General features: G+C 39.6%; 1 protein-coding gene across 1 annotated transcript; it reads left to right on the top strand.

The window, feature by feature from the left end:
• The first annotated feature begins 6,940 nt into the window (after positions 1 to 6,940).
• LOC141812198 (putative indole-3-pyruvate monooxygenase YUCCA9) lies at positions 6,941 to 8,373 on the top strand. The gene is made up of 3 exons (XM_074700232.1): positions 6,941 to 7,597; positions 7,690 to 8,061; positions 8,146 to 8,373. The coding sequence occupies exons 1-3, from the start codon at positions 6,941 to 6,943 to the stop codon at positions 8,371 to 8,373; spliced, it is 1,257 nt and encodes a 418-aa protein (XP_074556333.1).
• The last annotated feature ends 17,085 nt before the right edge of the window (positions 8,374 to 25,458 follow it).

The following is a 25,458-nucleotide window of genomic DNA, read 5'->3' as shown; positions in this document are numbered from 1 at the left end:
TATGGTACATCCTCATGATCTTGGGTCACTACTTTCCTTGGTCGGGACAAGATTTATCATATACTTGGTATAGTCCTCACGATCTTAGGTTGCTACTTCCCTTGGTTGGGTGGGACTTATTCTATTCTAGTACAATCCTCACGACTTTGGTAGTTTTGAATAGAGAAATTACTATGTAGAAGAGTGAAATTGCGTAGCAATTGTAGACTGTTCGACCAACTCGTCCTGTTCAAGGTAGAATTTGCCTTATACTTGGTATAATCATCACAACCTTGGGTATCTACTCCCCTTGGTCAAAGCTGGACTTGTCCTATTCTCACGATCTTGGGCCACTACTCTCCCTGATCGGGACAAGATTTTCCCTATACTTGGTATAGTCTTCACAACCTTAGGTCGCTACTCCCCCTAGTTGGGGTGGGACTTTCCCTATTCTGGTACAATCTTCACAATCTCGGATCACTACTTTCCCTGATCGAGATACGATTTGTCCTATTATGGTACAATCCTCATAACCTTGGGTCACTACTCCTCCTGATCTAGGGTGGGATTTATCTTATATTTGGTACAGTCCTTATGGTCGTGGGATCGCTACTCTCCTCGGTAAAGGTTGAATATGCCCTATCAAAATTGGACACTGTTATTATTATTCCTAGCCGTGGAAATGAGCTCCTCTCCCCAAGCCAAATTAAGTGGATATTCTAGCATTCTTATTATTATTCCTGATCGCATGATCAAGCTCCTCTCCCCGATCCAAAATAAATAGATAGTCTAGTATTCTCGATCTCCTCCTAAAATCTCAATATTTTTATTATTATCCTCGTGACGGAGATATCAAGTTCCTCTCTTCGGTCGGGACAAAATGAGACTTCTTGCATTTTAGGCATTTTGTTGGTTTTCTAATCATTCTTAGTATGTTCTTGACCACGAGATCGAGCTCCTCTCCCTGGTCCAGATGGAATGAGTATTCTAATATTCTCAGTCTCTTATTATTATTTTGATGACCAAGAAATCGAATTCCTCTCCCCAGTTGAAATAGGATGAGACTTCTTGCGGTTTAGGAGTTTTGTTGGTATTCTAGGCATTCTTATACTATTAATGACCACGGGATCGAGCTTCTCTCCCTGGTCCAGATGGAACAGGTATTCTGATATTCTCAATCTCCCTTGGAATTCTTGGTATTCTTATTATTATCCTCACGATCAAGTGATCGAGTTCCTCTCCCTAGTCATGACAAGATGAGACTTCTTGTAGTTTAAGCATTCTGTTGGTATTCTAGTCATTCAGACTAATATTCTCATGGTCGATACGAGACCAGCCCTTCCCTAACTTTATGATTTATCGAACTTCATTCAATTTCGCTCCTCAGCCCGACTTGAATGGAGGGACATTGTGATGCAACCTAGGTGAACTCAAATGGGTCGTCAACCTATCATAACCTAGTACGCTTGGCAAACACCCTTCACAACAATAGAAGCTCATCAAGCCACAACCTTCTCTACTAGAGCTGGCATATCGATTTCATGATGATGAGGGATCTTGGTCTAGCCGGCTATCTCGGACATCAATTTTCAACAATCCCTGATGCAGGGACAACCCTAGCAAAGTTGTCCACTTAGAAAGCGACGTCGAGCTAACGATCAAACAAAATCAGTGGCATGGACCAGCGGCTATCGTCTCTAGTGTAATAGCCCGCTCATGTAATCGTCCATGTAAATCATTCAAAGATTGCATGGTGGTCTACATGGGCCTTCTTCGCGATTATATAAGGCTCTGCGAAGATAAGTGAAGGTATAATTTTCTTCTCACTCACGAAGGTAAATCTTCTTTGTTTTCTTCTTTTGAGCTCTTAACGCTCTCTCGAGCACATGAGACTTCCCTACATGTTTTTTATTTGACAATCGGAAGGGTCAAATTAGCAACATTGGCCCCAGACGGATGTGCTTCAACTTGCAAGGCATGGATAGTGAGCATGCCGGAGCACCCACCTCGACCGCCGTCCCAGAGGAGAAAGGAGAGGCTGTAAAATTTTCATTAAAGAAGAGTAGTTAAAGACCATTTTACAGCGACAGGACTCCAACCATATTTCTGATTACTATTGGCATTATCCTTTCAATAATTCATCTGTAAGTTACTGCTCGAACAATTTAAAGCCTTTCTGAATCCCACTGACAATATTTAACCGTATTTGAAGATAATCTGTCTTGCTTGTTCCTGGAGACGTAACCTAATGATTGCAAGTAGCATTGTTCATTGCATAGCTACTCAGAATTAATGTTGTGATCTGGTGCTGATATTAACATTTTTCAGCTCCCTCCACCAGTGTATTCCTGTCAGTTTGATCCTTTTTAAGTTCCTTTTGCTACATGCATTAAGGCTCACATAATCCTCTCACGAGTAACATTATTGTTAAATGATTGATGATGATTGGTTCATGTGCAGTGGGTCATCTCACTTTTCCCAGCAACTAATAGACAATGAGAAAAATCCAGTCAGCAGTGGCTTTATAGACCTGTTAAAGCACCAAACCTCTTGCATGCCTACCACAGATGCATATGCAAGTTTGGTGTGGTCAACCACCGTCAAGAACATTCAAATCAAATATGTGACCTTGTGAATTATGAAATGTGATACAGATTGAGCTTCCATGTGGCAGACATGTCTGGTATTGTTTGGCACGTTGCTGCTGAAAGACCAGAAGTGATGACTGATCTGACATGGTTTAGGTAGAAGAGAATGAGAAACTGTTGGCATGCACCACAACACATGACTCAACAGCCAACAAGAAGGCTTGCTCGTGCAGGCAGAATCTAGTGGAGCATGCAAACCAAGAACAAGTGTAAAAAAATTAAGGTCACACCACCTGGCAGTTAACTGTATCGTAACGGTCATTCCACCAGCCAAATCAATGGAACCTAGTGCATGCTCTAGCATGCATGCATGCTTCCATGTTGCAAGGAAGGACAATGAAAGAGGAAGAATAAAGATGGAAGATGGAGTGGACCTACTTAAGTTTAGGGTGGTTTCTCTTTGGATTTGTATCAGGAACTGTGCCACCGAATCATTTGCTCTCATCGTCTACAATGTCATCCCATGTGACTAACCATTTCTTCATTCTTATATATATATAAAAGAATATTATATTAGACACCATCCTTGAGCATCATCGTGAACACCAAATATTAAAAAAATATATTTTTTCTCATTTCCTTTAAATTAAACACTAAACCTTAAACACTAAAATCTAAACCCTAAGAAAAATTACAAAAAAATTTATACTTGGTAGTCACGGTGGTGCTTACAAATGGTGCCCAATATATATATAGGATTTTGATATGCTGGGTACCATTCGTGAGCACCACCATGAGCACCAAATGTAAAAAATTTTATTTTTTATTTTCACTTTCTTTAAATTAAACACTAAACTCTAAATTCTAAAATTTAAATTCTAAGAAAAATTAATTTTTTTTTACACTTGATTCTCATGGTGGTGCTCACAGATAGTGTCCAACCTATCAAAATTATATATATATATATATATATATATATATATATATATATATATATATATATATATATATGTGACTGATTAATTATGGAGATATACGACTTTCTCCTTGATTATCTTATTGGATAAATTCTAAGTACAATTTATACACACTAAAAAGTCACCTCTAAAATATTCATCTGATTTAGAATTCAAGAGCTTTGATCGTCTTTATTATTTTGAGTGTATTACCGCTGCATCACATCCTTAGAAATGATTAACCATTTCATTCTTATTTCACCAAACTGGTGGGATGGCTTCTACTATTCTTTCCCCTTTTTATTTATTTATATTTCTTATAAGGATTACCATTTTTTTAGTATGGCATGCATGCGTCAATTTAGAATTTTCTTTTCCGTGCTACAAGATATAAGTGAAGATGCTAAGTTTTAATGTGTCGCGCTTGGGCTTGATTAAGTTGTGTTAGACTAGGGATAGACTCAAGTTTGCTCGTGTTGAGCTGAGCATGATCTAAGTTCAATAGGATTATACTGTGTGGCTAAGTCGACGGTGGAAGGCTAGATCCTAGCTTAGCCATGCTAGATTTGGCACAAGTAATTGATTTTATATTTTAAAAATTAAATTATATATATTATTTGGATTTTCACATGGTCGCTTTCTAGTTACCTTCCATTGGAGCTTTTTAAAGCATGTGAATGCATGTATGTTAGAGTTAACTCTATATATGAAGCTCCCCATAAAGAATATTCATGCATGCATCTATCTGTATTATTATACCACCAATTTTATGTGTCATGTGTTCTCATTTAGTTATATCATGTGCATCAGTTTCATGTGCATAAATTCATTAGTACCGACGTAGTATTTGAAAGAATTTGAATTAAAATGTAGTATTTAGCTATTGAAGGAACTCCTATTCCAATATAATTATCATAGAGTATGATTAGTTAAGGAACATATTCATGAAATCATAAAAAATATTTCTCCTTAATACAAGATGGTATATTAAAGTGGTGCACAACTTCACAATCTCACATGAATGAATGTGGACATCATTAGTGTTTTAAGCTACTAATTGTAGGATAAATTAAGAGGGTTTTTTTCCATGAAAAGGTATATATATATATATATATATATATATATAACACCCAAATATACTCAATACGCAAATTAAATGAATAATTGCATTTGTCCTATACTTTTACTTCCCTTGGAATATCTAAGTTCATTAAATCCCACATATGCAATACCTACCATAACCACACACACACACAAAAAGTCTTAATATTCTTGCTTAAGAAACTAGTAGAAAGTGCTTGAGTTGTCCATTGACTCATGCAAGATGAGCATGAGAGCTTCTTGGCTTTAGTGTAAATCTAATATAAACAAAATGAAAGATCCAATAGAAAAAAGTTGCAACATAGAACTGTTCGCACATCCCTCTCCAACCATGCATTCTATCACCTTTGTTACATTGCTCTTGGAGGGATCCATATTTCAAAACCTTGCGAGGATCAAGGTGGCAACATGCAGTGCAATTGATGCTTAAACTAAGGGTTTAAAGTGATGTGGCAGAAGCATAGCCTTCCTCGTTGCTCATGAAAAGATGAGATTGTAAGGGTTAAAACCAAGTGTGCATCTGCCTCCACATGCATGCTTCCCTTTCTTGATCAGTGTCATTTCCTAGAGAAGAAAGTGGGGAATCACCATCACTCCGATCCCTTTCACCTCCCAAAGCCTCATCAGTATTCTAACACTTTGCAAGAAACCACCATCTGCATAAGTTGGATGCTCTTTTGTTTGCTCAAGCCCCACAGTTTGCTGCTCAGATTCGGTTCTTTCGTCGTCGGTATTATTGGATCAATTGGTTCGAACCAGTCATTATCTCCACAAACAATCATCGTGTGTGAGGATATTTTTCAGAAGCATTGCGCATGCATGAACTTCAAAGAATCAGAGTACTGCTTAAGTTAACATCATAAATAAAAATGTTTACTGACAAATTTTGCATTTAGAATCAAGCTAAGGAATTAAATTGCTTCAACCATTCCAAAAGGATATTCCATTTGGTCAATTGAGTTCCTTGGTGTCTTCACTATGATGTAGGAAAATTTTTCAAAGGAAATGTTGAAATAAGTTAACCCTATATATATATATATATATATATATATATATATATATATAAAAGTTAATTGGGTAATTTTATTTTTAAAAATATATAATATTAAAAAGATACTCTATTTTTGTTTTCAACACGAAAATACTTTTATATATTTTGATATTATTATAGCATATACATCAACATAAAATAAAAAGTGGTCCAACTTAATTAAAATTATTATGTATAGAATATTGTTATATTAGAATGCTTTTAATTAAGTTAGTTAATATTGCTAAAGCCTTATTAAAATTCTTTAACTTTATCAAAATCACTCTAATACTATTATAACCATTATGATCATAGCTATTATATATATATATATATATATATATATATATATACATTATGATCATATATATATATATATATATATATAATGCGATTAATATTGACGATTATATATTATAATAATTATAATAGTACTAAAATATATTTTTAGAATAGAAAATAGGATGAGATGTTATTTTACTATTTCTTAAAATAAAATGTTCTTTTAATATTAACGAAAACAAGGAGGCCTTTTCCCAAGTTAATTATTGATCTCATGGATATAATTGACTTTCCGTGTCATTCCATAGTGACTAGTAGAAAGGAATAATACTCTTTTATGTTGTTTTGCCTCTCTCTCTCTCTCTCTCTCTCTCGATATATATATATATATATTTGTGCAATTATCCTCAAATCATTTTCTCCAAGTCACGGCTCGTACATCAGTCACTCTAACACAATGTCATCAACCAATTCTGAAAGTTTGAACAAGTGTCATGCCATTTAAGGTGCTCGCTTATAATTGATGGGGTAAAAATATTGCTTGTGATGCTTCGAGAATTTATTTATTTATTTCACTTTATCAATTTCGTCTAAGAAAATAAAATTATCATCATGTGAATTTCTAAAATATTCTTTTGTAAGGAAGGATAAGATTATATATAATAAATCTAATATGATATTCTTTTCCAAAACTCAACATTAGCACCAAACTGTCCTTTATCAATTTCGTCTAAAATATATTATAGATAATTTAAGAGCTTAATTATGGTGCTAACTCATTCATTGTTGGCTTTATCTGATGGAAACCATGGGCCTATATTATTTATGCCAATTGAACACAATATCATGATTAATCCTAAACTAGAAAAAAGAAACCTTTAAAGAAGATTGTGATGAATCTCCACCTATTTATACACCCTGAAGCCCCTCAAGCTTCCTCACTTCAGCAAACTCCATCCCTCATCTTCTTGCTCTTCCTAACAACAAAACTTTCCTGTTTGACCATGGCTCATGTGCCCAATCGCCATGGCATGCTCCAGAGGAGATGCAAATGGGTCAACGGCCCGGTCATCGTCGGCGCAGGGCCTTCGGGCCTCGCCGTCGGAGCTTGCCTCAAGGAGCGCGGGGTCCCCTTTGTGATCTTGGAGAGGTCAAGCAGCATTGCTTCGCTGTGGCGAAACCGGACCTACGATCGGCTCAAGCTCCACCTCCCCAAGCAGTTCTGCCGCCTGCCCAGGCTCCCCTTTCCTGACCACTTCCCGGAGTACCCCTCCAAGAACCAGTTCTTGGACTACTTGGAGTCCTACGTCCGCCACTTCCAGCTCAACCCACAGTTCAATGAAACAGTGCGCTCCGCCGAGCACGACGACACCTGCGGCATGTGGCTCGTCAGGACCACCGTGGCCGGGGTTGAGGCCGAGGTGGAGTATATCACCCAGTGGCTGGTGGTGGCCTCCGGGGAGAATGCCGAGTGCGTGATCCCGGAAATGGAGGGGATGAAGGAGTTTGCCGGAGAGGTCATTCATGCAAGCGACTACAATTCCGGAGAAGCTTTCCGTGGCAAGCAGGTGCTTGTGGTGGGCTGCGGCAACTCCGGCATGGAGGTCTGCCTCGACCTCTGCCACCATCATTCATCTCCTGTCATGGTCGTTCGTGGCTCGGTAAATCTAATAAAAAATTAATCTTTTATTTGCTTTAAATTTCTAAAATAACGTCAACAAATCATATCAAAATTCATCGTTTCCACCTGCAGGTTCATGTGTTGCCGAGGGAGATCTTTAGGAAATCGACGTTCGAGCTGGCGGTGTTCCTGATGAAGTGGTTTCCGGTCAAGGTAGTGGACAAGATCCTGCTGGCGCTGTCATGGATAATACTGGGCAAAATGGAGAGCTACGGCCTCCGGAGGCCTTCCATGGGCCCCCTGGAACTGAAGCACAAGCAAGGGAAGACCCCTGTTCTTGATCTCGGTGCGCTCGGAAAGATCAAGTCCGGTGAGATCAAGGTGGTTCCAGGGATCAAGAGGTTCTTTAACGGTGGCGTGGAGCTGGTCGACGGCCAGGTGATGAACGTGGATGCAATCATCTTGGCCACCGGCTACTGCAGCAACGTCCCTTCATGGTTACATGTAACCAATTAACCTCTCTCCCTCTGAAAAGACTCATTAATTCTTTAATATATAAACTACAACCTCTCATGTTTGGGATTGAAGGAGTGCGAGATGTTCGACAAGGATGGATTTCCAAAGCAGGAATTCCCGAACGGGTGGAAAGGGAAGGGAGGGCTGTACGCAGTGGGGTTCACAAGGAGGGGCCTCTCTGGTGCTGCTCAGGATGCTGTGAAGGTGGCAGAGGATATTGGCAGGGTATGGAAGGAAGAGACGACGAAGCAGGCCAAGCACATCATCGCCTGCCATAGAAGGTGCACCTCACAGATCTAACAATTAAGATTCAATGTTAGTTATAGTTGGAAGCTTTTGTAGTAAAACTACTGATCCTGTACTTGCAGAAAAATCAAACAGCAGTTTGTTTTTGATGATCTTTAGATGAAACATATATGCAGTGAGTTTTTTCATGTGGTTTAATTTGCATGGAAGGATGCAGGATACTGCCATTGCTGTAAAAGATACTGAATGTTTCTGAGCAGAAGTCAGGGACTTGTTGCAGACTCCTTAATTAAACTGAAGCCACCAAACAGTTAAAAAAATTGGAGATCTTATACTGTCTTCTTCCTTCCTTTTTCCCCCTTATTTGCACATGAACAGACTAAGTAGAATAGAATAGCTACTTCTATAGCATGATCATAACATCAATCATTGCCTTTGCAACTTGTATCAATATCTTTATGGAGTTTTTGGCTTTTGCGTTTTTTTTAAAAGTATAATGCATGGAAAACATTGTGTAACCACCACATGTACTCCCCCTCTTTCTCTGAGGTCTCTTTAATGGTGGCCCATGTTGATGTGTTCAGACCTAATTTAATGTAGCATATGCTTATAGCTGTGAAGCCAAACAGAGGCAAGGTTTATCTCATCATTTGGATGCATGGGTCAAGATGGGGCCAACCTGTAGTTTGTCATATAAATAGGCCATTAAACTATGATAAATTATAGAACTGGCAGTTCAGTTTGGATTGAATACAATAGATAGAGTGATTATTGATGAACAAGGAACACTCACAAGAAGTTGTTGGTGAGATTTCTTTGATGTTTAAGTTAGTCGAGGATGGATAAACTTGATACTGGTTTAGATGATTGAAGATGAAAAAATAAATTAAGAGAGTCATGTAGCTTGTGAAACTAAACGATAGGCGAGTGTCCAACTCGAAAAGTTAATGAGTATGAAGCTCTTAATGAGTTTGATCTTCAAAGTTGTAGTAGTGTTTATTAAAATTTTAGAATTATAAACATATTTCATAAATTTTCTTGTATTGGTAAAATATCACTTACAAATTTATATTTATTTGTGGAATATCTCAATGACAACCGTTTAACACTAATACATGAGAAAGACAAATTATTACAGGATTGATGAGCATTTATCATCCTCAATTATCATATTCAACAAGGGATCAAAGTGTAGTATAGTAGTAAAACATATTTTGAAGAGTAATAAAAAGTTCAAATAAAAAATAAGATGAATATTTTAGAGAACAGCTTTCTGAGTGTGTATAAGTTGTGCTCCGGATTTACTTAGTAGATGAACTAAAAGGAAGATCATTTGCCTCTAAGATTAGTCAGGCGAAGTCCAAACACATAAATTATCAAAAACAAATATACAAAACACTCATCTCTTTTTCTCACTAACTATTATTGTATACTAGCAAATCTTTAGAATTTTTGTGATATACTTCGATTCATACTAATCTTAGCAATATCTTTTAGTTCAATCAAAGTGATCAACTTGAATGAATATAAAGAGAACAAAGCAAAACCTAAAGTGGTAATTGGCTCATTCTCACTCGACTAAAAAATTTAAAAAAGTTAGTTTTAGCTTCTTATCATGCTTTGGAGTTTCACTAAAATTCAAGTTTTTTTCCTCTTGACATAACTCAAGTAAACACAACTCAAGAACATGATTTTTTTAGCTAAATCCAGAGGCAACTCAACTAAAATCATTATTGTCAAGTTAAAAATGAATTATTGGTCAATAAAGTCATTCCACTGTTAGTTTTGTAAGTGAAACTTTTTATAGGTAAAAATAAGTTTATAGTCAATGGTTATGAAAATAATTTGACATCGAATACTATCGAACAATTTTGCAAATTAAACTTATTCTCTAGTGAACCATTAAGCAGTTCACATTTTAATGCTGAGAAACTACTAGCTAGAATATATGCATGTTTCTCAACTAAAGCAATCCTTCATCATCACCTCTTTCCAGCTACATTTTTTTTTTTAATTTCCTCACCATTTTCTTCTCATCTTCTTTCCGTTAGGACTCATGCGAACTAAAGAAGGATGAATAGCTTTGATCCGTTGATAGATTGCATAGCAGAAATTTGAAAGCAATTTGATGCACCACAATGCAAACACGATCGTTTTACTTGGTTCACTGTCTCCTAAGACGACTATGTCCAAGGCCTAGTCCTAACGCCTATCACTACTAATCCTTCTTCTTTTCGAATACCTTTCAGAGGCAAAGACATCTCTTACAAATCTTTAAATTACAAAGCAACACAAACAACACAACATTACAAATACAAATGAATGTAAAAACACTTTACAATTGAGAAATTTAACTTTAGATGCTTGTTTGTGACTTTGGATAGCCTCTTAATGGTAGAAAATACAATAACACTTCATCCTCAAATCCTCAAGAATCGACACCATCAAATCTCCTTGAAACCCTCTTTTATAGGGTTGTTGTTTGAGTTGATTTTGTCTACTAGTCTGCTGTCAACTTCTATCAATTATCTGTCCTGTCGAATTTAGAATGGCTATTTTGACACAGTTTAACCACCATTAGTCGATTGATCACGAACAATCAAATCTCGCAGTTGAGCTCAGAACCTTCTATATGCATGAATAGTACCACCAGTCGATTAATACAACTTAGTAGTTGACAAGTAGCCTTTGATCGAATTGACTAGTTGAGTTGAGAGTGTTTTGTTCGATCAAACAACTCCATTAGTTGATTGTTGGATTGTTGCGTTCCATCAATCAATTGTTGAGTTCCAACAAACCTCATTTACTCCCTCAAAGCCCGAATTTGAGGTTTAGAGTCCATCAATCGATCGATATACTCTATCAATTAACTGATACTTCTGTTTTAGTCTCACTAAGTCTGAATTCTCATCTTATTTGGTATCTGATTACCTCAACCTACCAGGACTTCTTTTGCCCAGTATTAGATCAACCTTACCTTCCAGTTACCTTTGACCTATTAAAACTTTTCTTATACCAAACATCCGGTCTTCCTAAACATATTTAGACTTGCGTACTCACCTTACATTTGGTTCTTCATGATCTGTTAGGGCTTTTCATTGTCAATTGTTCGATCTTCCATGACCCACTTAGACTTTGCTTCTCATGTCAAGTGTTCAATCCTTCATGCCTCACATGAACTTCGCTTCTTTTGCCAAGCGTACGATTCTTCATGACTCACTTGGACTTTCCATCTCATGCCAACTCCCTATTAGACTTTCGATTGTTAAGTATCTGGTCAACCTTAACCCACTTGGAGTCTTCACTTAACCAACTAACATATTGATAGACTATTAAGTATTTGGTCAACATTGACCTACTTGATATCTCACGCAACCAACTAACATATTGATCGACTGTCAAGTATATGATCAACTTTGACCTACTTGATGTCTCACTCGATCAACTAACATATTGATCAAATTTTGAAACATAATTCAAGTTGACTCGAGCTTGATCAACTTGGTCAACCTTGATCGGAGGTCATTGCACTAATAACTTCTCCTTTTTGATGTTTGACAGCATATTTAAATAAGGCTAACTCATCAACCCACCATCCTTTATCTCATTCTTCTTCTCATGCCAAAACATAAATGAAAGTTTTCTAACTTAAACCCTTCATTGTCCCCCTTTGGTATTTATTAAAATCCATTCACTTCTTCCATTCTAAACTTCCAACATCATAATGGAAGTTCCCTACCTTCCGTTTTCTCTAATTCTCAGTCAATGCTCAACCTTGAGCATACAATCCTTTATTCATTCATCAATCCTCAAAATCTTGCCTTCTCCTCTATCATACCTAAATCATGTCTTTAAGGTGGGTCTCCCACTCAAAACATGCTTTACTTTCATCATTGCACCAACAATGTTTTGAAATTCCTAAACCTTTAGGAAATGACAAAAATTGAGTCATGAGGTTAAAAACTTCAATCTTGAATCTAAACATCCCCTCAATTCCATATTCATCTCTTTTTAACATCTCTTTCTTATTTTTACCCCTTTGAATACTTATCCAAATATATCAGATGGTTAGGGATAGTTAGATTACTTAGGAGTGAGCTTAACCAACTGAAATAACTCAATTTCAATCAAAACTCACCGTAGAAATTGATTGTTGTTGGATAACACCTGATTGCTAGACTGAAAAACTACATATCAATTTCAAATCAAATTTTAAAAATACATAAGTAATTCTATAATTTTTAAAAAATCATAAAAATTCATATAGACATTACTTATGTCAAATACTATTAAAAAATTATTTTCTATGAAAATACATCTTATTTTTAAAGAATGACACAAAAATAAAAATTATTGAAAACTTTAATATTTCACTCAAACTTATATAAACCTAATCAATGGTGAATACTATCAACAAATAGGCTTCACCAAGATTTTTTAAAATACTTTTGAAATAATTTTTAAACTCAATTTTTAACCATGATCTATGAGCTAAATGCACATGACTTGCATATTAGATTTTTCCCATGATTGACCATATAAAATCCATTTATTTTGATGATACTTGAAGGATCGAAAAGCACAATAGTGGGAGGGGGGGGGGGGGGGGGGGGGGGGAGGGGTGAATATTGCTCTCTTAAGACTATCTTTTTCTTTTTCAAAATAATTAGATTGCATCAAAAAATAAAAGGCAATACAAAAGAGACAGATTATTTACTTGGTTCACAACCCCCCAAGGCTGTTACGCTAAGGCCTACAATCTGTTAAGTAGATTGCTTCCCAAATAGGCACCATTATATCTTCTCCTCCGAAAATCTTTTGAAGGCTAAGAAACCTCTTATAATCATAGAGATTATGGTAACACTATACCGAATCTCTTATAAATTAAATGCAATACACAATTCAATACAATTATATAAAAGTGTTACCAACAACTTGAGATTTAGAGCTCAACGTTGGTTGTCAGAGAGAATCGAAGTGTAGACAAGCAAAGCTTACTTGAACAAAGCAAAGAATTAATGAAAGAATTGGATGAAGAATTGAATACCTGTCGTCATGCCCTCTTTTATGCCCTCTTTTATAAGACTTTATCAATCAATTGAACACCTTTTTTGGTCGATTGATAAAGATCTGATCGTGTCAAATCAACACTTGAATTCCTCTTTTTTGATCGACTGATCAATCAGATTCAGTCGATCGATAAAACCAATATTTTGCCTTTCCATCCAGATTCATTAGTAGATTGGATAAATATCCAACTCAATCCACTTTTTTTAATCACCTGATCTTCTAGAATGGTCGACCAATCCCCAACTTTCCTTCCAAGGTTGGATTGCATCCCGCTCAATCTATTTTTTCAATCGCCCGATCTACAAAAACAATCGAATGATCCTAATATTTCCTTTTGGAGTCGGATCGTATCTTGTTCAATCTTATCTCGAGTTATCGATAGATCGAACCTTCGAGTTCGATCGTTCGGACTGTTCGATCGATCGGAAGTACCACTCGGTCGACCAAAATCCTATTTCCTACAAAACAGAGTTATCAAAATTATAACAATAGTCCTACAAATAAAATTAATAAACAACAAAAATATGATCATGCATGCTCTATTATTTTGACAGTAAGAACTGTCTAATCTTGACTTTGAAACCTACATTAGTCTTTTAGTCTGATCAACAACTAGCTCAAAGAACTATCCTCGTCCTAAGATTGAGATACTCCTCACTGCCTTCAGTTTAAAGGTACCTCTCTGAACTTATGTTACTTACTTGACTTGTTTGGGCTTCCTCTCTTAGTGTCCAACAACCCATCAGGGTTTCTTCCTACTTGATGTCCGATCCTACTGACCCATCAAGTATGTTCTACTAGATGTTCAGTTCATCAACCCATCTGGTCTTTCTCTGCCTAGTGTCTAGTCTTGTTGATCCACTAAGACTTTGTTGCTTGGTTTCTAGTGCTTCTAACTCACTAGGACTTTCTTTGTTAAGTGACATGCATAGTCAACATCCAAATCATATCTTAAGGGCTTAACTTTAAACTATTTGCCAACATCAAAAATATGAGTTTGATCATCTAGTGTTATCTGCATCAACAATCTCTTTCTTTTGGATTTAGAATACTAAACACATTCCTAATTGTCTTCTAAGAATGCTAAATTTTGCCTCAGGTAATAGTTTAATGAATATGTCAGCCAGATTTGATTTAGACTCAACATAAAGTCCAATATTTCTTTTGGCTACATAATCATAAATTCTTGAGTTTTAGCTTTGTAAATTTTTTACGATCCCTGGTCATATATCTAGAACATCCACTATCTAGCATCTATTGATCCAAATTTTTATTTTCCACACATAAAATATATGTTTTGGTATCCTCTAATTTCTTGGATCCTATGGGGTAATATTTGAATTTATAGTCTAACATCTCACCATTCTAAATGTTCAATACATGGTAACCTTATGAGTTCTTGTGAGATGGTTATAATTTTAATTAATTAATTTAATAATGATTTGGAAAGGATATTTGATCTTGGGTTAGATTCAGATTTAACTTTGAGTTAATTAAGTAAGTATTTCTTAAACCGCCTTCCAAGTTGTGGCGAGGCACAAAGGCCTACTTTGGACAACCATTTCCTAAGACAAAGCCGATGAAAGAAATAACACACTTAAACTAACTTAATTACAAAACTTTGGTCTAACTAATTTAGGATGAGGTGAGTTAGCTTCAACTAGTTCCACCTAACTAGGTGCACCAGGTAGGATACACCTTATCCAGCCTAAATATACACTTCGTTAAATTTCTCTAATGTACTATCAACTCACCTCATCCTGATACTATGTTGTCAAGATCAGACATTCCTTTGTCCTATCTAGTCATTCTAGTCCTATCTAACCATTCTAAATTAATCTTTTAATAAAAATATCTACCCCTGGATCATAATTTTGATACTTTCTTTCTACATAATAAATTTGATCTTTAGGAATCCAATACTTGTATATAGATGATTGTAATATGTGGATTTGTTATTTACCATGTTCAATGATTTGATTATGCATTGCCATGTGGATTTGAGCCTTGAACCTATTTGATTATATGTTAAGATGGCTTGACTTCATATGAATGAGGGTGAGTTATAGTCTAATGGAAATCTTAGGATCGTATGACCGGAGTACCTTGTGACAGAAGAAGAGCTTTTAATCGAACTTTCCGAGGAGATTCTTAGACTATAATGAATTCTTATGAGAGATAGCTAACGATTATTAATTACTAGGAAGAGGTCCTTAATTGGGTATTCGGTGATAGAGGGTAGGACACCAGTAGTATTGCTGAAGTGCTCGGTGACAGCGAGAAAGCTATTAACCAAGCTATCTAGGTGTCATCTCGGACTAGTAGTCATAACATTAGAGGATTCATGATTTAATTCCAACGAAGTTTGACGAGGTCTAATTGGATATCTTGGTTAGAGTCTCTGCATTGATGTAATTATTGAGGAATGGTAAGGAATCCATGATCAATCGACCATAATCTCGAGAAATCTGAAGTCCTAGGATCGTTTCCCTAATCCTATCATTAGTTAATTTTCTCTTGGATTGAGGTCTAGGTACTTAATTACTCTCTCTCTTCCCCCATCACCAATCTCAAATACGTGACTTCCCAACTCTTTCTGTGATAGTTTAGTGATTGATTCCACAGTCCCTATAGTTCGATATCTTTTTATTACTTGACGACGGCCGTATACTTGCGGTCCACATCAAGTTTTTAGCATCGTTGCCGGGGCTCATGCGCTATTTTTCACTAGGATTTTACATTAAGAGTCTTTTCTATACATATTTGCTTCCATTTAATTATTTTAATTCTTTCTTTTTATTGGTCTAATTTTTTATTCTTTTGAAAGTTTAATAACATATTCTTTTGTTGTGCATGCGTAGATCCAAACAAGTGGAGTTTCATTTCGACCCAAAAATCGAAAGAACCTACCAGAGGAGGCTTCACTCTCAAAGATTAAACATTCAAGAAGATACACTGGAGATCATGGCTTATAAATCTTTGAAGGACTATGTCACACCACAAGCCCTTCTTTGTAACGCCTTACGTGGGCCCTTGACGGACGGCGTCCGAGGGATCCCTTCCTATGATATGAGGCTCTCTCGTTCAATAGATAATTAATAGATATGAATGAGGCACCCACGGAGCGGTGCGAAGCAGTGAAACGACATAGAGCGTTCGGCCCTTACTATATATTGGATGGGAAAGAGTTGTTTATTAGTTGTGGACCTCTCTTCTCTTTGAATGCGAAATTGGGAGTTTCCCGTTAAGAATGGTTTATTATTTCCCTCGATAGAGACAGTGGATGATGTCTCTGCGACGCTCCTAATATCGCATCCAAGAGAACATTCTTTTATCGGAAAACATTCATTTATCGGCTCATCTTCTTAGTCTCATCTTTCTCGAACGAGCTATGCGACTACGAGCTCTGAACGGGCTCAGACAGTGAGCGGTTCCTCTTTTCATATCAAGACTGAACTGAACTTAGGAACGAGGGCACCGACGTCTTAAGGAAGGTCGGGCTTCTTTGTCCGGGTCTAAAGCGCTCACGGGTAAAAGGTTCGAATCCTTTTACGCCTAAGAAAAGAAATAGATAAGACCTAAGAACCTAATCAAAATCCTAATTCATTGGTGGGAAAGGAAAGAATCTCCTCCAAAGACGCCTAAGAATCAGAGGAGATTCGGAGCGAGTTCAACGAAGTGCTATGAGCGGGAGACCTATTCATTATGAAAGCGAAGGAACAAATGAAGAAATTGCGATAGCTGGGCCCAGCGAGTGGAATGAACGAATCCAACAAAAATGTCATTAGAAGGCAAATTGAACCAACATGTCATTAGAAGGCAAGTTGAACCGGCCAATTGAAGCGATAGCGGAATGCGGCAGCCGCGAGCGGGATTCTTATCCGAATTCATGGTTCGCTGAGAAGACGTTCGAGACCAATACCCGACATGAGACCAAGAGCACTCTTAGAGAGATGAGAACTCATATGTATGTGAGCAATCAATCCCGACCATTCAATCGAAAGAGCGAATACTGAGTGAAACGACGCAGAGAATGGGCAGAGGCAGATCCACATCCACATACGACCTCGAGTGAGAGGTGATGCGGAGCGGTTCAGAGTTCCAAAGTAACTAGATTGGGACCGGAAAAGAGCTTTTGCCCACACCCCAGATTTATCTTAGCAAGCCCGACTAAAGAGCATAGCTTGGAAGTTCTATTGGGACCATGGTAGGCATAGCTATCTTCCATGGGGGGGACTCCTACCGATGACTGGAAGGGAATTGCGAAGTCGAAGCTCGGAATCCATCCATCGATATCCATCAAGTCTAAGACCAGATAGAGATGAGCGCTAGGAAGAGCCCGGAGTCCACTAAGAATGAAGACCCCTCCGCTGTTTACTATATTTCTTGGCTTGAACTCTTCCTTTTCTGATCCTCTTCCTCTCTCCCCCGCTAGTACCTCCCCACCTAGGAAGACCCAGCCAGTAGAAGAATCCCGAGCTCAGACATCAATTTACTATATTTTTAGGCCCATTGCACTCCCATTCCTGAAGTCCAATGTCGAGCACTAATCCTGCCCAAGGGCACAAGCTCGCTCATCATTATGAGTTGGGCCTAGACTAGTGAAGAAAGAAGAACTTCTTTCTTCACTAGTCAGCTTGGACAGCAACAATCAATTCATTCCTTGATGAGGCTTGGACAGAAACTCACACAATACGAATACTTGATATGAACTCATTCCAAGCACAGGTATTCATGAAGGCAAGGTGGTTAGGAGGCCAATAAGACCTGCCCTCAGCCCTCCCGAAGGACCGGAATGCCTACCACCGCCGAAAGGATAGCTGTCCTCTTGAGCTGTCCAATCAATGTTCCCGGTCGGATGGTCCTGATCTCGGGGAATGAATTTTGCAGGGATGGTATATAGGTTCCTGGCACAATCCCCATAGGAGGGAAGGGCACCTATTGAAGAGCCTGATGATCATCTATCATTTCATTCATATCTCTATGAATTGACATGAGCGAGCCGAACTGCCTTGATCCGACAACCACTTGTCTGCTAGTCCTCTCCGTTTCAGTCGCTATCCTCCCTACTGATTCACAATTATTGTTTTTGCCCGATTGAGGAGCCAGCGAGCGAGAGACTACTATTATAGTTGAGCAATAGATGAGTGAATGATGAAGGAGATCCGATAGACGGAGGAAGAGCCCAACCTGCCCAATCAGACCTATTAAGGTCGGCTCGCTCATGGGCCTTAAATAGGTGGTTCGATTCATCTTTTCTCTATCTTCCAATGAGGGCTAAGTTCAGTAGTCTGAATATGGTCTCAAGTTCAAGTCGTATCAGTCGATAGGGCAGGCTGGGGGTTAAAGATCTCAGTTGATTCCATTCATCGAAGTTGAGTCAATTCAAGGTACGAGTGATAGCGACGTGAAGGGACAATGAACAGTGGACGAGCAGCAGGAGTGGTTCTTCCTATTGAATCGATCAGCGGAGTGCATCTTCCTATAGAGATTAGGTTTTTTAGGAGGCGGGCTCAAGCCAACGCAACAGATGCCCACTTCTGAGGTCGAAAAGGAAGGTGCGTAGCCGAGTGCTTAGACGGCTCAGATCACAAGAGAGGAATTCGTCAACGAGAGGTGCGGAGCGGAAGATTTGCAAGACAGCGGGGCTAGAAAGGGGAATGGGTCTCGGACTCAGAGGCTATCTTTGTTCTCACTGGCGAGGGCCGGCCATAGGAAAGGAAAGAAAGAATGAGATGAGGCAGAGAAGGAAAGATTCTTGTCAAGCCCTAAGAGGAACTCCGACTAGATAAGTGCCCCGGGATGCCACGGGAGCGGAGGTGCTGAGGAGCGAGACCCCGGAGATCCAACGAGTTGAGCATCCCTAAAATAAATATAAATTCAGATTCAAGCGCTCATTTATTAGGAGACCTACTCCTTCTTCGATAGCCGAATTTCTACTCAATCAGCACTTGTTGATAGCGTCAGATAGTAGATCGACCGAGCTCCGACTTCGCTTCTTGTCAGGATGTCGAAGAGGATTAGAAAGGCAGCGCTTAGAGAATGATCTTAGCTATAGAGACCGAGAATTGAATTTCTGACTGAGTTTTTACTTTAATTCGTGTAACGAAAGGGAGTCAAGTTCGTGATGCGGGAAGAGGGGAGTGCTCAGATAAGCAGAGTCGAATAAAGGAGGGCCTTCCCTCTTGGAGGGGAAAGTTATGCCGACTCAGAGAGCCCAGATAGAAGACCAGGTGTCCGGCTCGATCTCATACAGGTGCCCTCATGCATGCCGACTTCCTAAAGAGCCAGATCGATTGGTGTCCGGATCGGCGAAACAATCAACTATTTGAGTAGGTCAGGCGATGGTTTTTTTGTGGCTAGACCAAGAAAGCGCCTCAGATCAGAGGACAAGCGGTTGAGGAAAGCCGACTCGGAAAGCCGACTCTATAGTTCTCCACCTCCTTCGACGGCATGCTCAGCTATACTTGAATTCATATAGAACTCCTTCTTTCCGCTCCTATTCTTCGCTCCAACTCCTCGACTTATAAGTCTAAAGCTCCCGTGGCACTTATAATTCTACTCGCTCCTACCGGGGTACGATTTAGTTGATCAAATTTATCGAACCGCCGTTTAATTTCTATCCTTGCAAAAAAGATCAACATGGCTGGATGGGACCACTGATCTTGCCCGCTATTCTATGAAAGTGCATCGATCTGCGTAGCACCTTGAATCTGCATCTGCCTTAGTGGTCTACCTTTAGTCCAAGCTGTCCTGGTAGTCTCAGTCTGGTCTCTCGCTAGGGACAAGAATCGGTATGGTCTCAAGGGCAGAGGTTAATTGATCATTCTATTCAGCCATTTCTTTATCATCTTCTTTCGCTCTACTTAATATGAGAAGTTGCCTGATGATGCCGGGTAGGCCATTTTTCATCCCACACTGTCCAGGGCTTCGGCTGCTCCACCACGGGCACCGGCTGAGGAGCTCCACCCAGATCTGATTCTTTATTGTAGTCTTCTTTCCACATCGAATCAACTCCTCACTCAATTAGGTAAGTAGTTGGGCTAGGACCTAGTGGGAGGAGTAGGAGTCAAGAACTCAATCTCGATGTCGATGCCAGGCCTGGAGCTCAACGATCTTCCGCTCGAGGAGTGAATGGTCTGAATCCTCCAAGAACATGACTCGTACGTAGTTCAGGAAGGGAATGATCAGTCTTGCCGAGCAGACAAGTTCTAATTAACCCCTTACGACCGAACGGAGCTAAGCTATAGACCGAGCACCTTTCCTACGATTGCAAGACCGAGACAGGCAAAAGAAGTGGGAAGAGAGCAGCTGGGATCCGGGTAGAAGGATCGAATCCGGGAAGAGAGACCAGCGAGAAAACTCTCTAAGATCAAGAGGCCGGAGCGGAGTACCGAGAACTTACGGGAATCGAACCATCTGATAGCAGATCCGCTTAGTCGTCCCCAGCTTTTTATTCACGAACAAGGGAGTCAGGTCTGACCGAGCCAGGTAGTCTTACCGAGATGGGGATGAATGTCCGGTCTGGTCTGAACGAAAGGGAGCTCTAGGCAGGTCTGTCTTCACGAGCGAGCTATTCTGCCCCGGCCTCTTCTCCAAAGGCATGCCCTCCCCATTTTATGAATGATGCTAGCACCTGTCTTCCTTTCCCTGCTGCTTGATGATGCCCCTCTCCAGCTGATTGGTCTGGCCGAACTAGGCCTGACTCTATCTCTTTCTTCTTTTGTGTTCGCAGTCGCCCCGCGTAGCACCTTTGTTTAGGTCTTGGGACCGTATTCCCCAGGCTCCGTCTGCCGAGGACCCATGAATCAGCCTGCCCTCCGCCTCGCCTAGCATCTGATACTATAATAAGGACTACCGGCTTCACTGAACCAACCGTTTATCTAGGCACCCACTTGAGCCCTCGACAAAGCAATTCGACTTCGCCCTTCCACTCCCTTCCCCAAACAGGGACTGTAGCCAATCGGAGAGGCCACTCACTTCAGTAGTTCGACTTTCGACTCAGATCGAATGGGGCAACTGAGCCCTGTATATATATTTGGCGAGCAGAGATTCTTTCTTCATGGATAAGGCCTGACATGACCGACTGGACAGCCTAGTGAGCTGCGGAGAAGTGCGGCAGGAACGTGCGGCAGAGGAGAAGCGGGGAGCCGAGTTCAACGAAGTGCTATGACTAAGCAGAGCGACGAGCCTAGTACTTTTCCATTCGTCCGCAACTTACTATATTTGCCGGGAAAGACAAACGAGTTCACGAGCAAGCGAGTTCCAGCGAGTGGAATGAACGAGCCGACCATAAAGCATGTCATTATTTGGCAAATTGTGACAGCCAATGTTCTTTGGCAAAGTCCATTCTTTGACATATGCCGATTCGATCTTGCCAGATTAATTAGAGCATGTCTGACCAGCGAGTGGAATGAACGAGCCGACCATAAAGCATGTCATTATTTGGCAAACTTTGACATGAACTCGTCAGCTTAGCAAACAACATGTCATTATTTGGCAAATTGAACCGCGTCATTAGAAGGCAAAATCTTACATTAAGTGAATAAGCACCGATCCTTCCTATATATGTACTTAAGATGGATGAACACTACCTCAAGTGGGGATGTCGGCTATCGTCCTTTATCGCCTGTCCTCCGATCCGTCGGCACGCATCACAGTCTCGTTCGGTAGCGGCGCTGCTTGAGTCGAGTCCACGAGAACAGAACTCAGCGTCATTATCATTCGCAGCAGATTATTACCAGTATAATTGCGTGCCTGCAAAAGTAGTAGTTCCTAAAATATAGTAAATTGTCTAAATTACAGGAGCCATACTATAATAAATTCTTTGGGCCCTTACTATATATTGGGGAGTATAAATTGCGTAATTTACTATATTTTTGGGGAACTTATATTATAGTAAGGCGGATTAGTCGTAAATAGCCCCAAAGGGGCTATTTCTCTCCCCAATATATATACAGGCCCCTAATATAGTCAATTGAGGAGGAACTTATATTATAGTTTAGTCGTAAATAGCCCCAAAGGGGCTATTTCTCTCCCAGTGCATGATTTCCTTTTTCAGTAGTTGTAGCTTGTGATACCTTGACTCTATCTCTGCTGTTATTTGCTTACCTCTTATATTAATCAGGTTCATATCATGCTTGACCCTATATTCGTTGACCTTGGTTTATTGTTCTTGATTTCGTCCTATCCTGGAGCCGTTATTTGCGATCATGACTGGAATGGTTCTCTTCTTATGATAGCCGAGATTATTAGGACCTATAATCATGCTTATTGATTAGCTTAGTAAGTGCTAATGACTATAAAATGAACATCTCATCATGACGCTGGATAACGATTATAAATCCCAATGATGTGGGTCTATCGTGTCTATAGTTGACCTTTAGTAGTATATTGATATAGGTGGTTATGACCCCTACTTCCATCATATCGATGGCGACTGTATGGCAGTGTACGCAGTCGATGGCTGTATGACAATGTACGCAGCCGAGTCGATGATCTGATCCCGACACCGATTAGGGGTGGTACTCGGAGAGTATTAGAGGACAGATATCGGCCATAGGATATGGGATCACCGGACGCGGAGCATTGATCCCTCGCTTTGGATCACCGGACTACTTTGTTGTAGGGCGCGGAGTACTGATCCCCGATGTCGGCCATACCCAGTCTCAGATGCTTGCACGAGTGCTGTAGCGTGTGGGGCAGTTGCATCATGCATACGCATATCATGTGCATTATATATATACGTATTGGGCCGCATTGATCCTGCATTTTGATTGTTTATTTGTTTGGCTCTTGATTGTTGCACTTTGTTTGACATGTCATTCATATGTGCATTACATGAGACTATTCTAGTGCTTACTACCTGCAGAGGTATTTCTGATATCTGGCTGAACTTTGGTATGTATCCTTATTATCTTTATTTATTTCTTCATGTACTATCTGTCTCTATTACCCACTGAGTTTTGTACTCACCTTTTGGACTCTGGGATTTTTTTGTCTTCTCAGATATCAGGTAGGAGCTTACAGATGATGCCAGAGATCTGCCAGCTGTGCCATCTCACATCAGAAGAATTGGTAGATTTAAGTTATTCATTTTAATAGTAGTTCGATATGGTTGTATTAGCATTCATTACATTCAGTATGGTGTAGACAGATTATATACATTGGTGTGGTTCTGGTCGCGGTTTTTCGTTGCGTGGTTGTATCTCATGTGGATTTTTGTATGTATGGTTTTTCAGCTTTCTCGGGGTAATCTATTATAATATAGGAGGTGTTAGTTTATGTGCATGTGGCCGTGTAGGCCTTGTATGTAGAGTTCTTTGTGTGAGTATGATGGGACAGGTAGTCCATATTTCCGGTCGCATGTGGCCGATGTATATTCGTGTTTGTATACAGGGAATTGTCAGCGATACTGGGGAGGTGCTGCCAAAATTTTCGGACGGCTATCTCCCGGGTCGTGACATGTCATTCACACTTTCTACAACGGAATTAACTATCAGATGAAAGTTTATTTGGATTCCGTTGCAGGAGGTGCTTTGATGAATAAGAGCTTAGAAGAAGTCGAAGAACTAATTGAAAGTGTGGCGCTCAACCATCATTAGTGGACGAATGAGAGAGATAGTAATTCAAAAACTCCTGGGAAGTATGGAGTAGACACCCTTACTCTATTGACTACGCAGATGGAAGCCCTGAATAAAAGATTTGATAATATGAATACAAGCAAGGTTAATGTGGTAGCTACATCCTTTGATATTTGTGGGGATTCAAGTCATATAAAGAAAATGTGCTAAGTTGGAGCACTCCAAGCTCAAATTGCTCAATATGAACAGTGCGACGTCGTTGGTACATATAATCAGAGGAACAACCCATACTCGAACTCTTACAATCTGGGTTGGAGGAATCACTCCAACTTCTCATATCGTAACAACCAAGGGCCTTCTTATCAAGCTGCGCCAAAGCCAAGCGAAGAGGTGTCAGACACCTAGAAAATCTTGAAAATTCTGGAACAATTATAAAGTGACATGGTTAAGGTAAATATTAGATGACCATAACAAGAGGATGAAGATGCAAGAGACACAGATAGCTCAAATTAGTTCTTCCCTCTTTTCCAGACAAGTGGGTGCACTCCCAAGAAAACCAGATTTCAACCCCATGGAGCATTGCAAAGCCATTTAGCTTAGGAGCGGACGGACCTTGAAGGGTAAGGAACCTCAAGTGACTACTCCTTTGGAAGGTATTACAAGCACAACAGTCGTCGAGCAACCTCCTTCCTCTATGCCAATTATTGAAGATGAATTGGAGGAAGTCGAGACCGCTACGCCCGCTGAGGTACCAACGAAGAAACTACTAGTGCGGAATATACCTTTCCCGCAAAGGCTCCTGTACAAATAAAAGGATGATGAGTTTGAGAAACTTTACAATAGAGTCAAGGACATCTCGTTGGACATTCTCCTTCTCAACACCCTTGTCGAGATGCTTAAGTTTGCCAAGTTCATTAAGGGGCTCATGTCCACCAAAAATATAACTCAAGGCCAAGAATACTGTGGCGCTTACGGAGGAGGTTAGCGCAATAATTATGAACAATAAACTTCCTTTGAAACTCAAAGATCCAGGTAGCTTTACCATCCCATGTAAGAGAGGTAATATTTCTATTGGTAGAGTATTTTGTGATCTAGGTGCAAGCGTCAGTATCATTCCCTACTCAACAAGTGAAAGATGTGAATATACGGATCTCAAGCTTACCACTATGGTCATCCAACTAGTAGACCATTCATGTAGATATCCAATAGGAATAGTTGAGGATGTGCTGGTAGAAATCGAAGGATTTATCATCCCAATCGATTTCATTGTACTAGATATGGAAGAAGATCCGATGATCCCTATCATCTTGGGAAGACCATTCTTAGCCACTGCTGAGGCAAAGATTGATGTGAAGAACTATAAACTGCCCTTAGAAGTGGGAAGAAAAACAGTGGAATTCAACCTCTCGCATGACTCTAACGCTTACATCCCAGAAAAAGCACATTACTGCAAGCTAGATGGCATCCAACAAAAGAAGAATATTTT

This window comes from Curcuma longa, chromosome 18, assembly GCF_044706935.1.
Source record: "Curcuma longa cultivar G26 ecotype Majalengka, Jawa Barat chromosome 18, ITB_CL_G26_1.1, whole genome shotgun sequence".
NCBI classification, from domain to species: Eukaryota; Viridiplantae; Streptophyta; class Magnoliopsida; order Zingiberales; family Zingiberaceae; genus Curcuma; species Curcuma longa.
The sequence above is the reverse complement of the archived record's forward strand: the minus strand, read 5'-3'. Positions and strand labels throughout refer to the sequence as shown.

Bases quoted from the DNA above. Each gene is read 5' to 3' on its own strand.
- LOC141812198 (XM_074700232.1), top strand. From the start codon at position 6,941: ATGGCTCATGTGCCCAATCGCCATGGCATGCTCCAGAGGAGATGCAAA. The intron at 7,598-7,689 runs GTAAATCTAATA...TTCCACCTGCAG, and splicing joins TCATGGTCGTTCGTGGCTCG to GTTCATGTGTTGCCGAGGGA. The intron at 8,062-8,145 runs GTAACCAATTAA...TTGGGATTGAAG, and splicing joins ACGTCCCTTCATGGTTACAT to GAGTGCGAGATGTTCGACAA.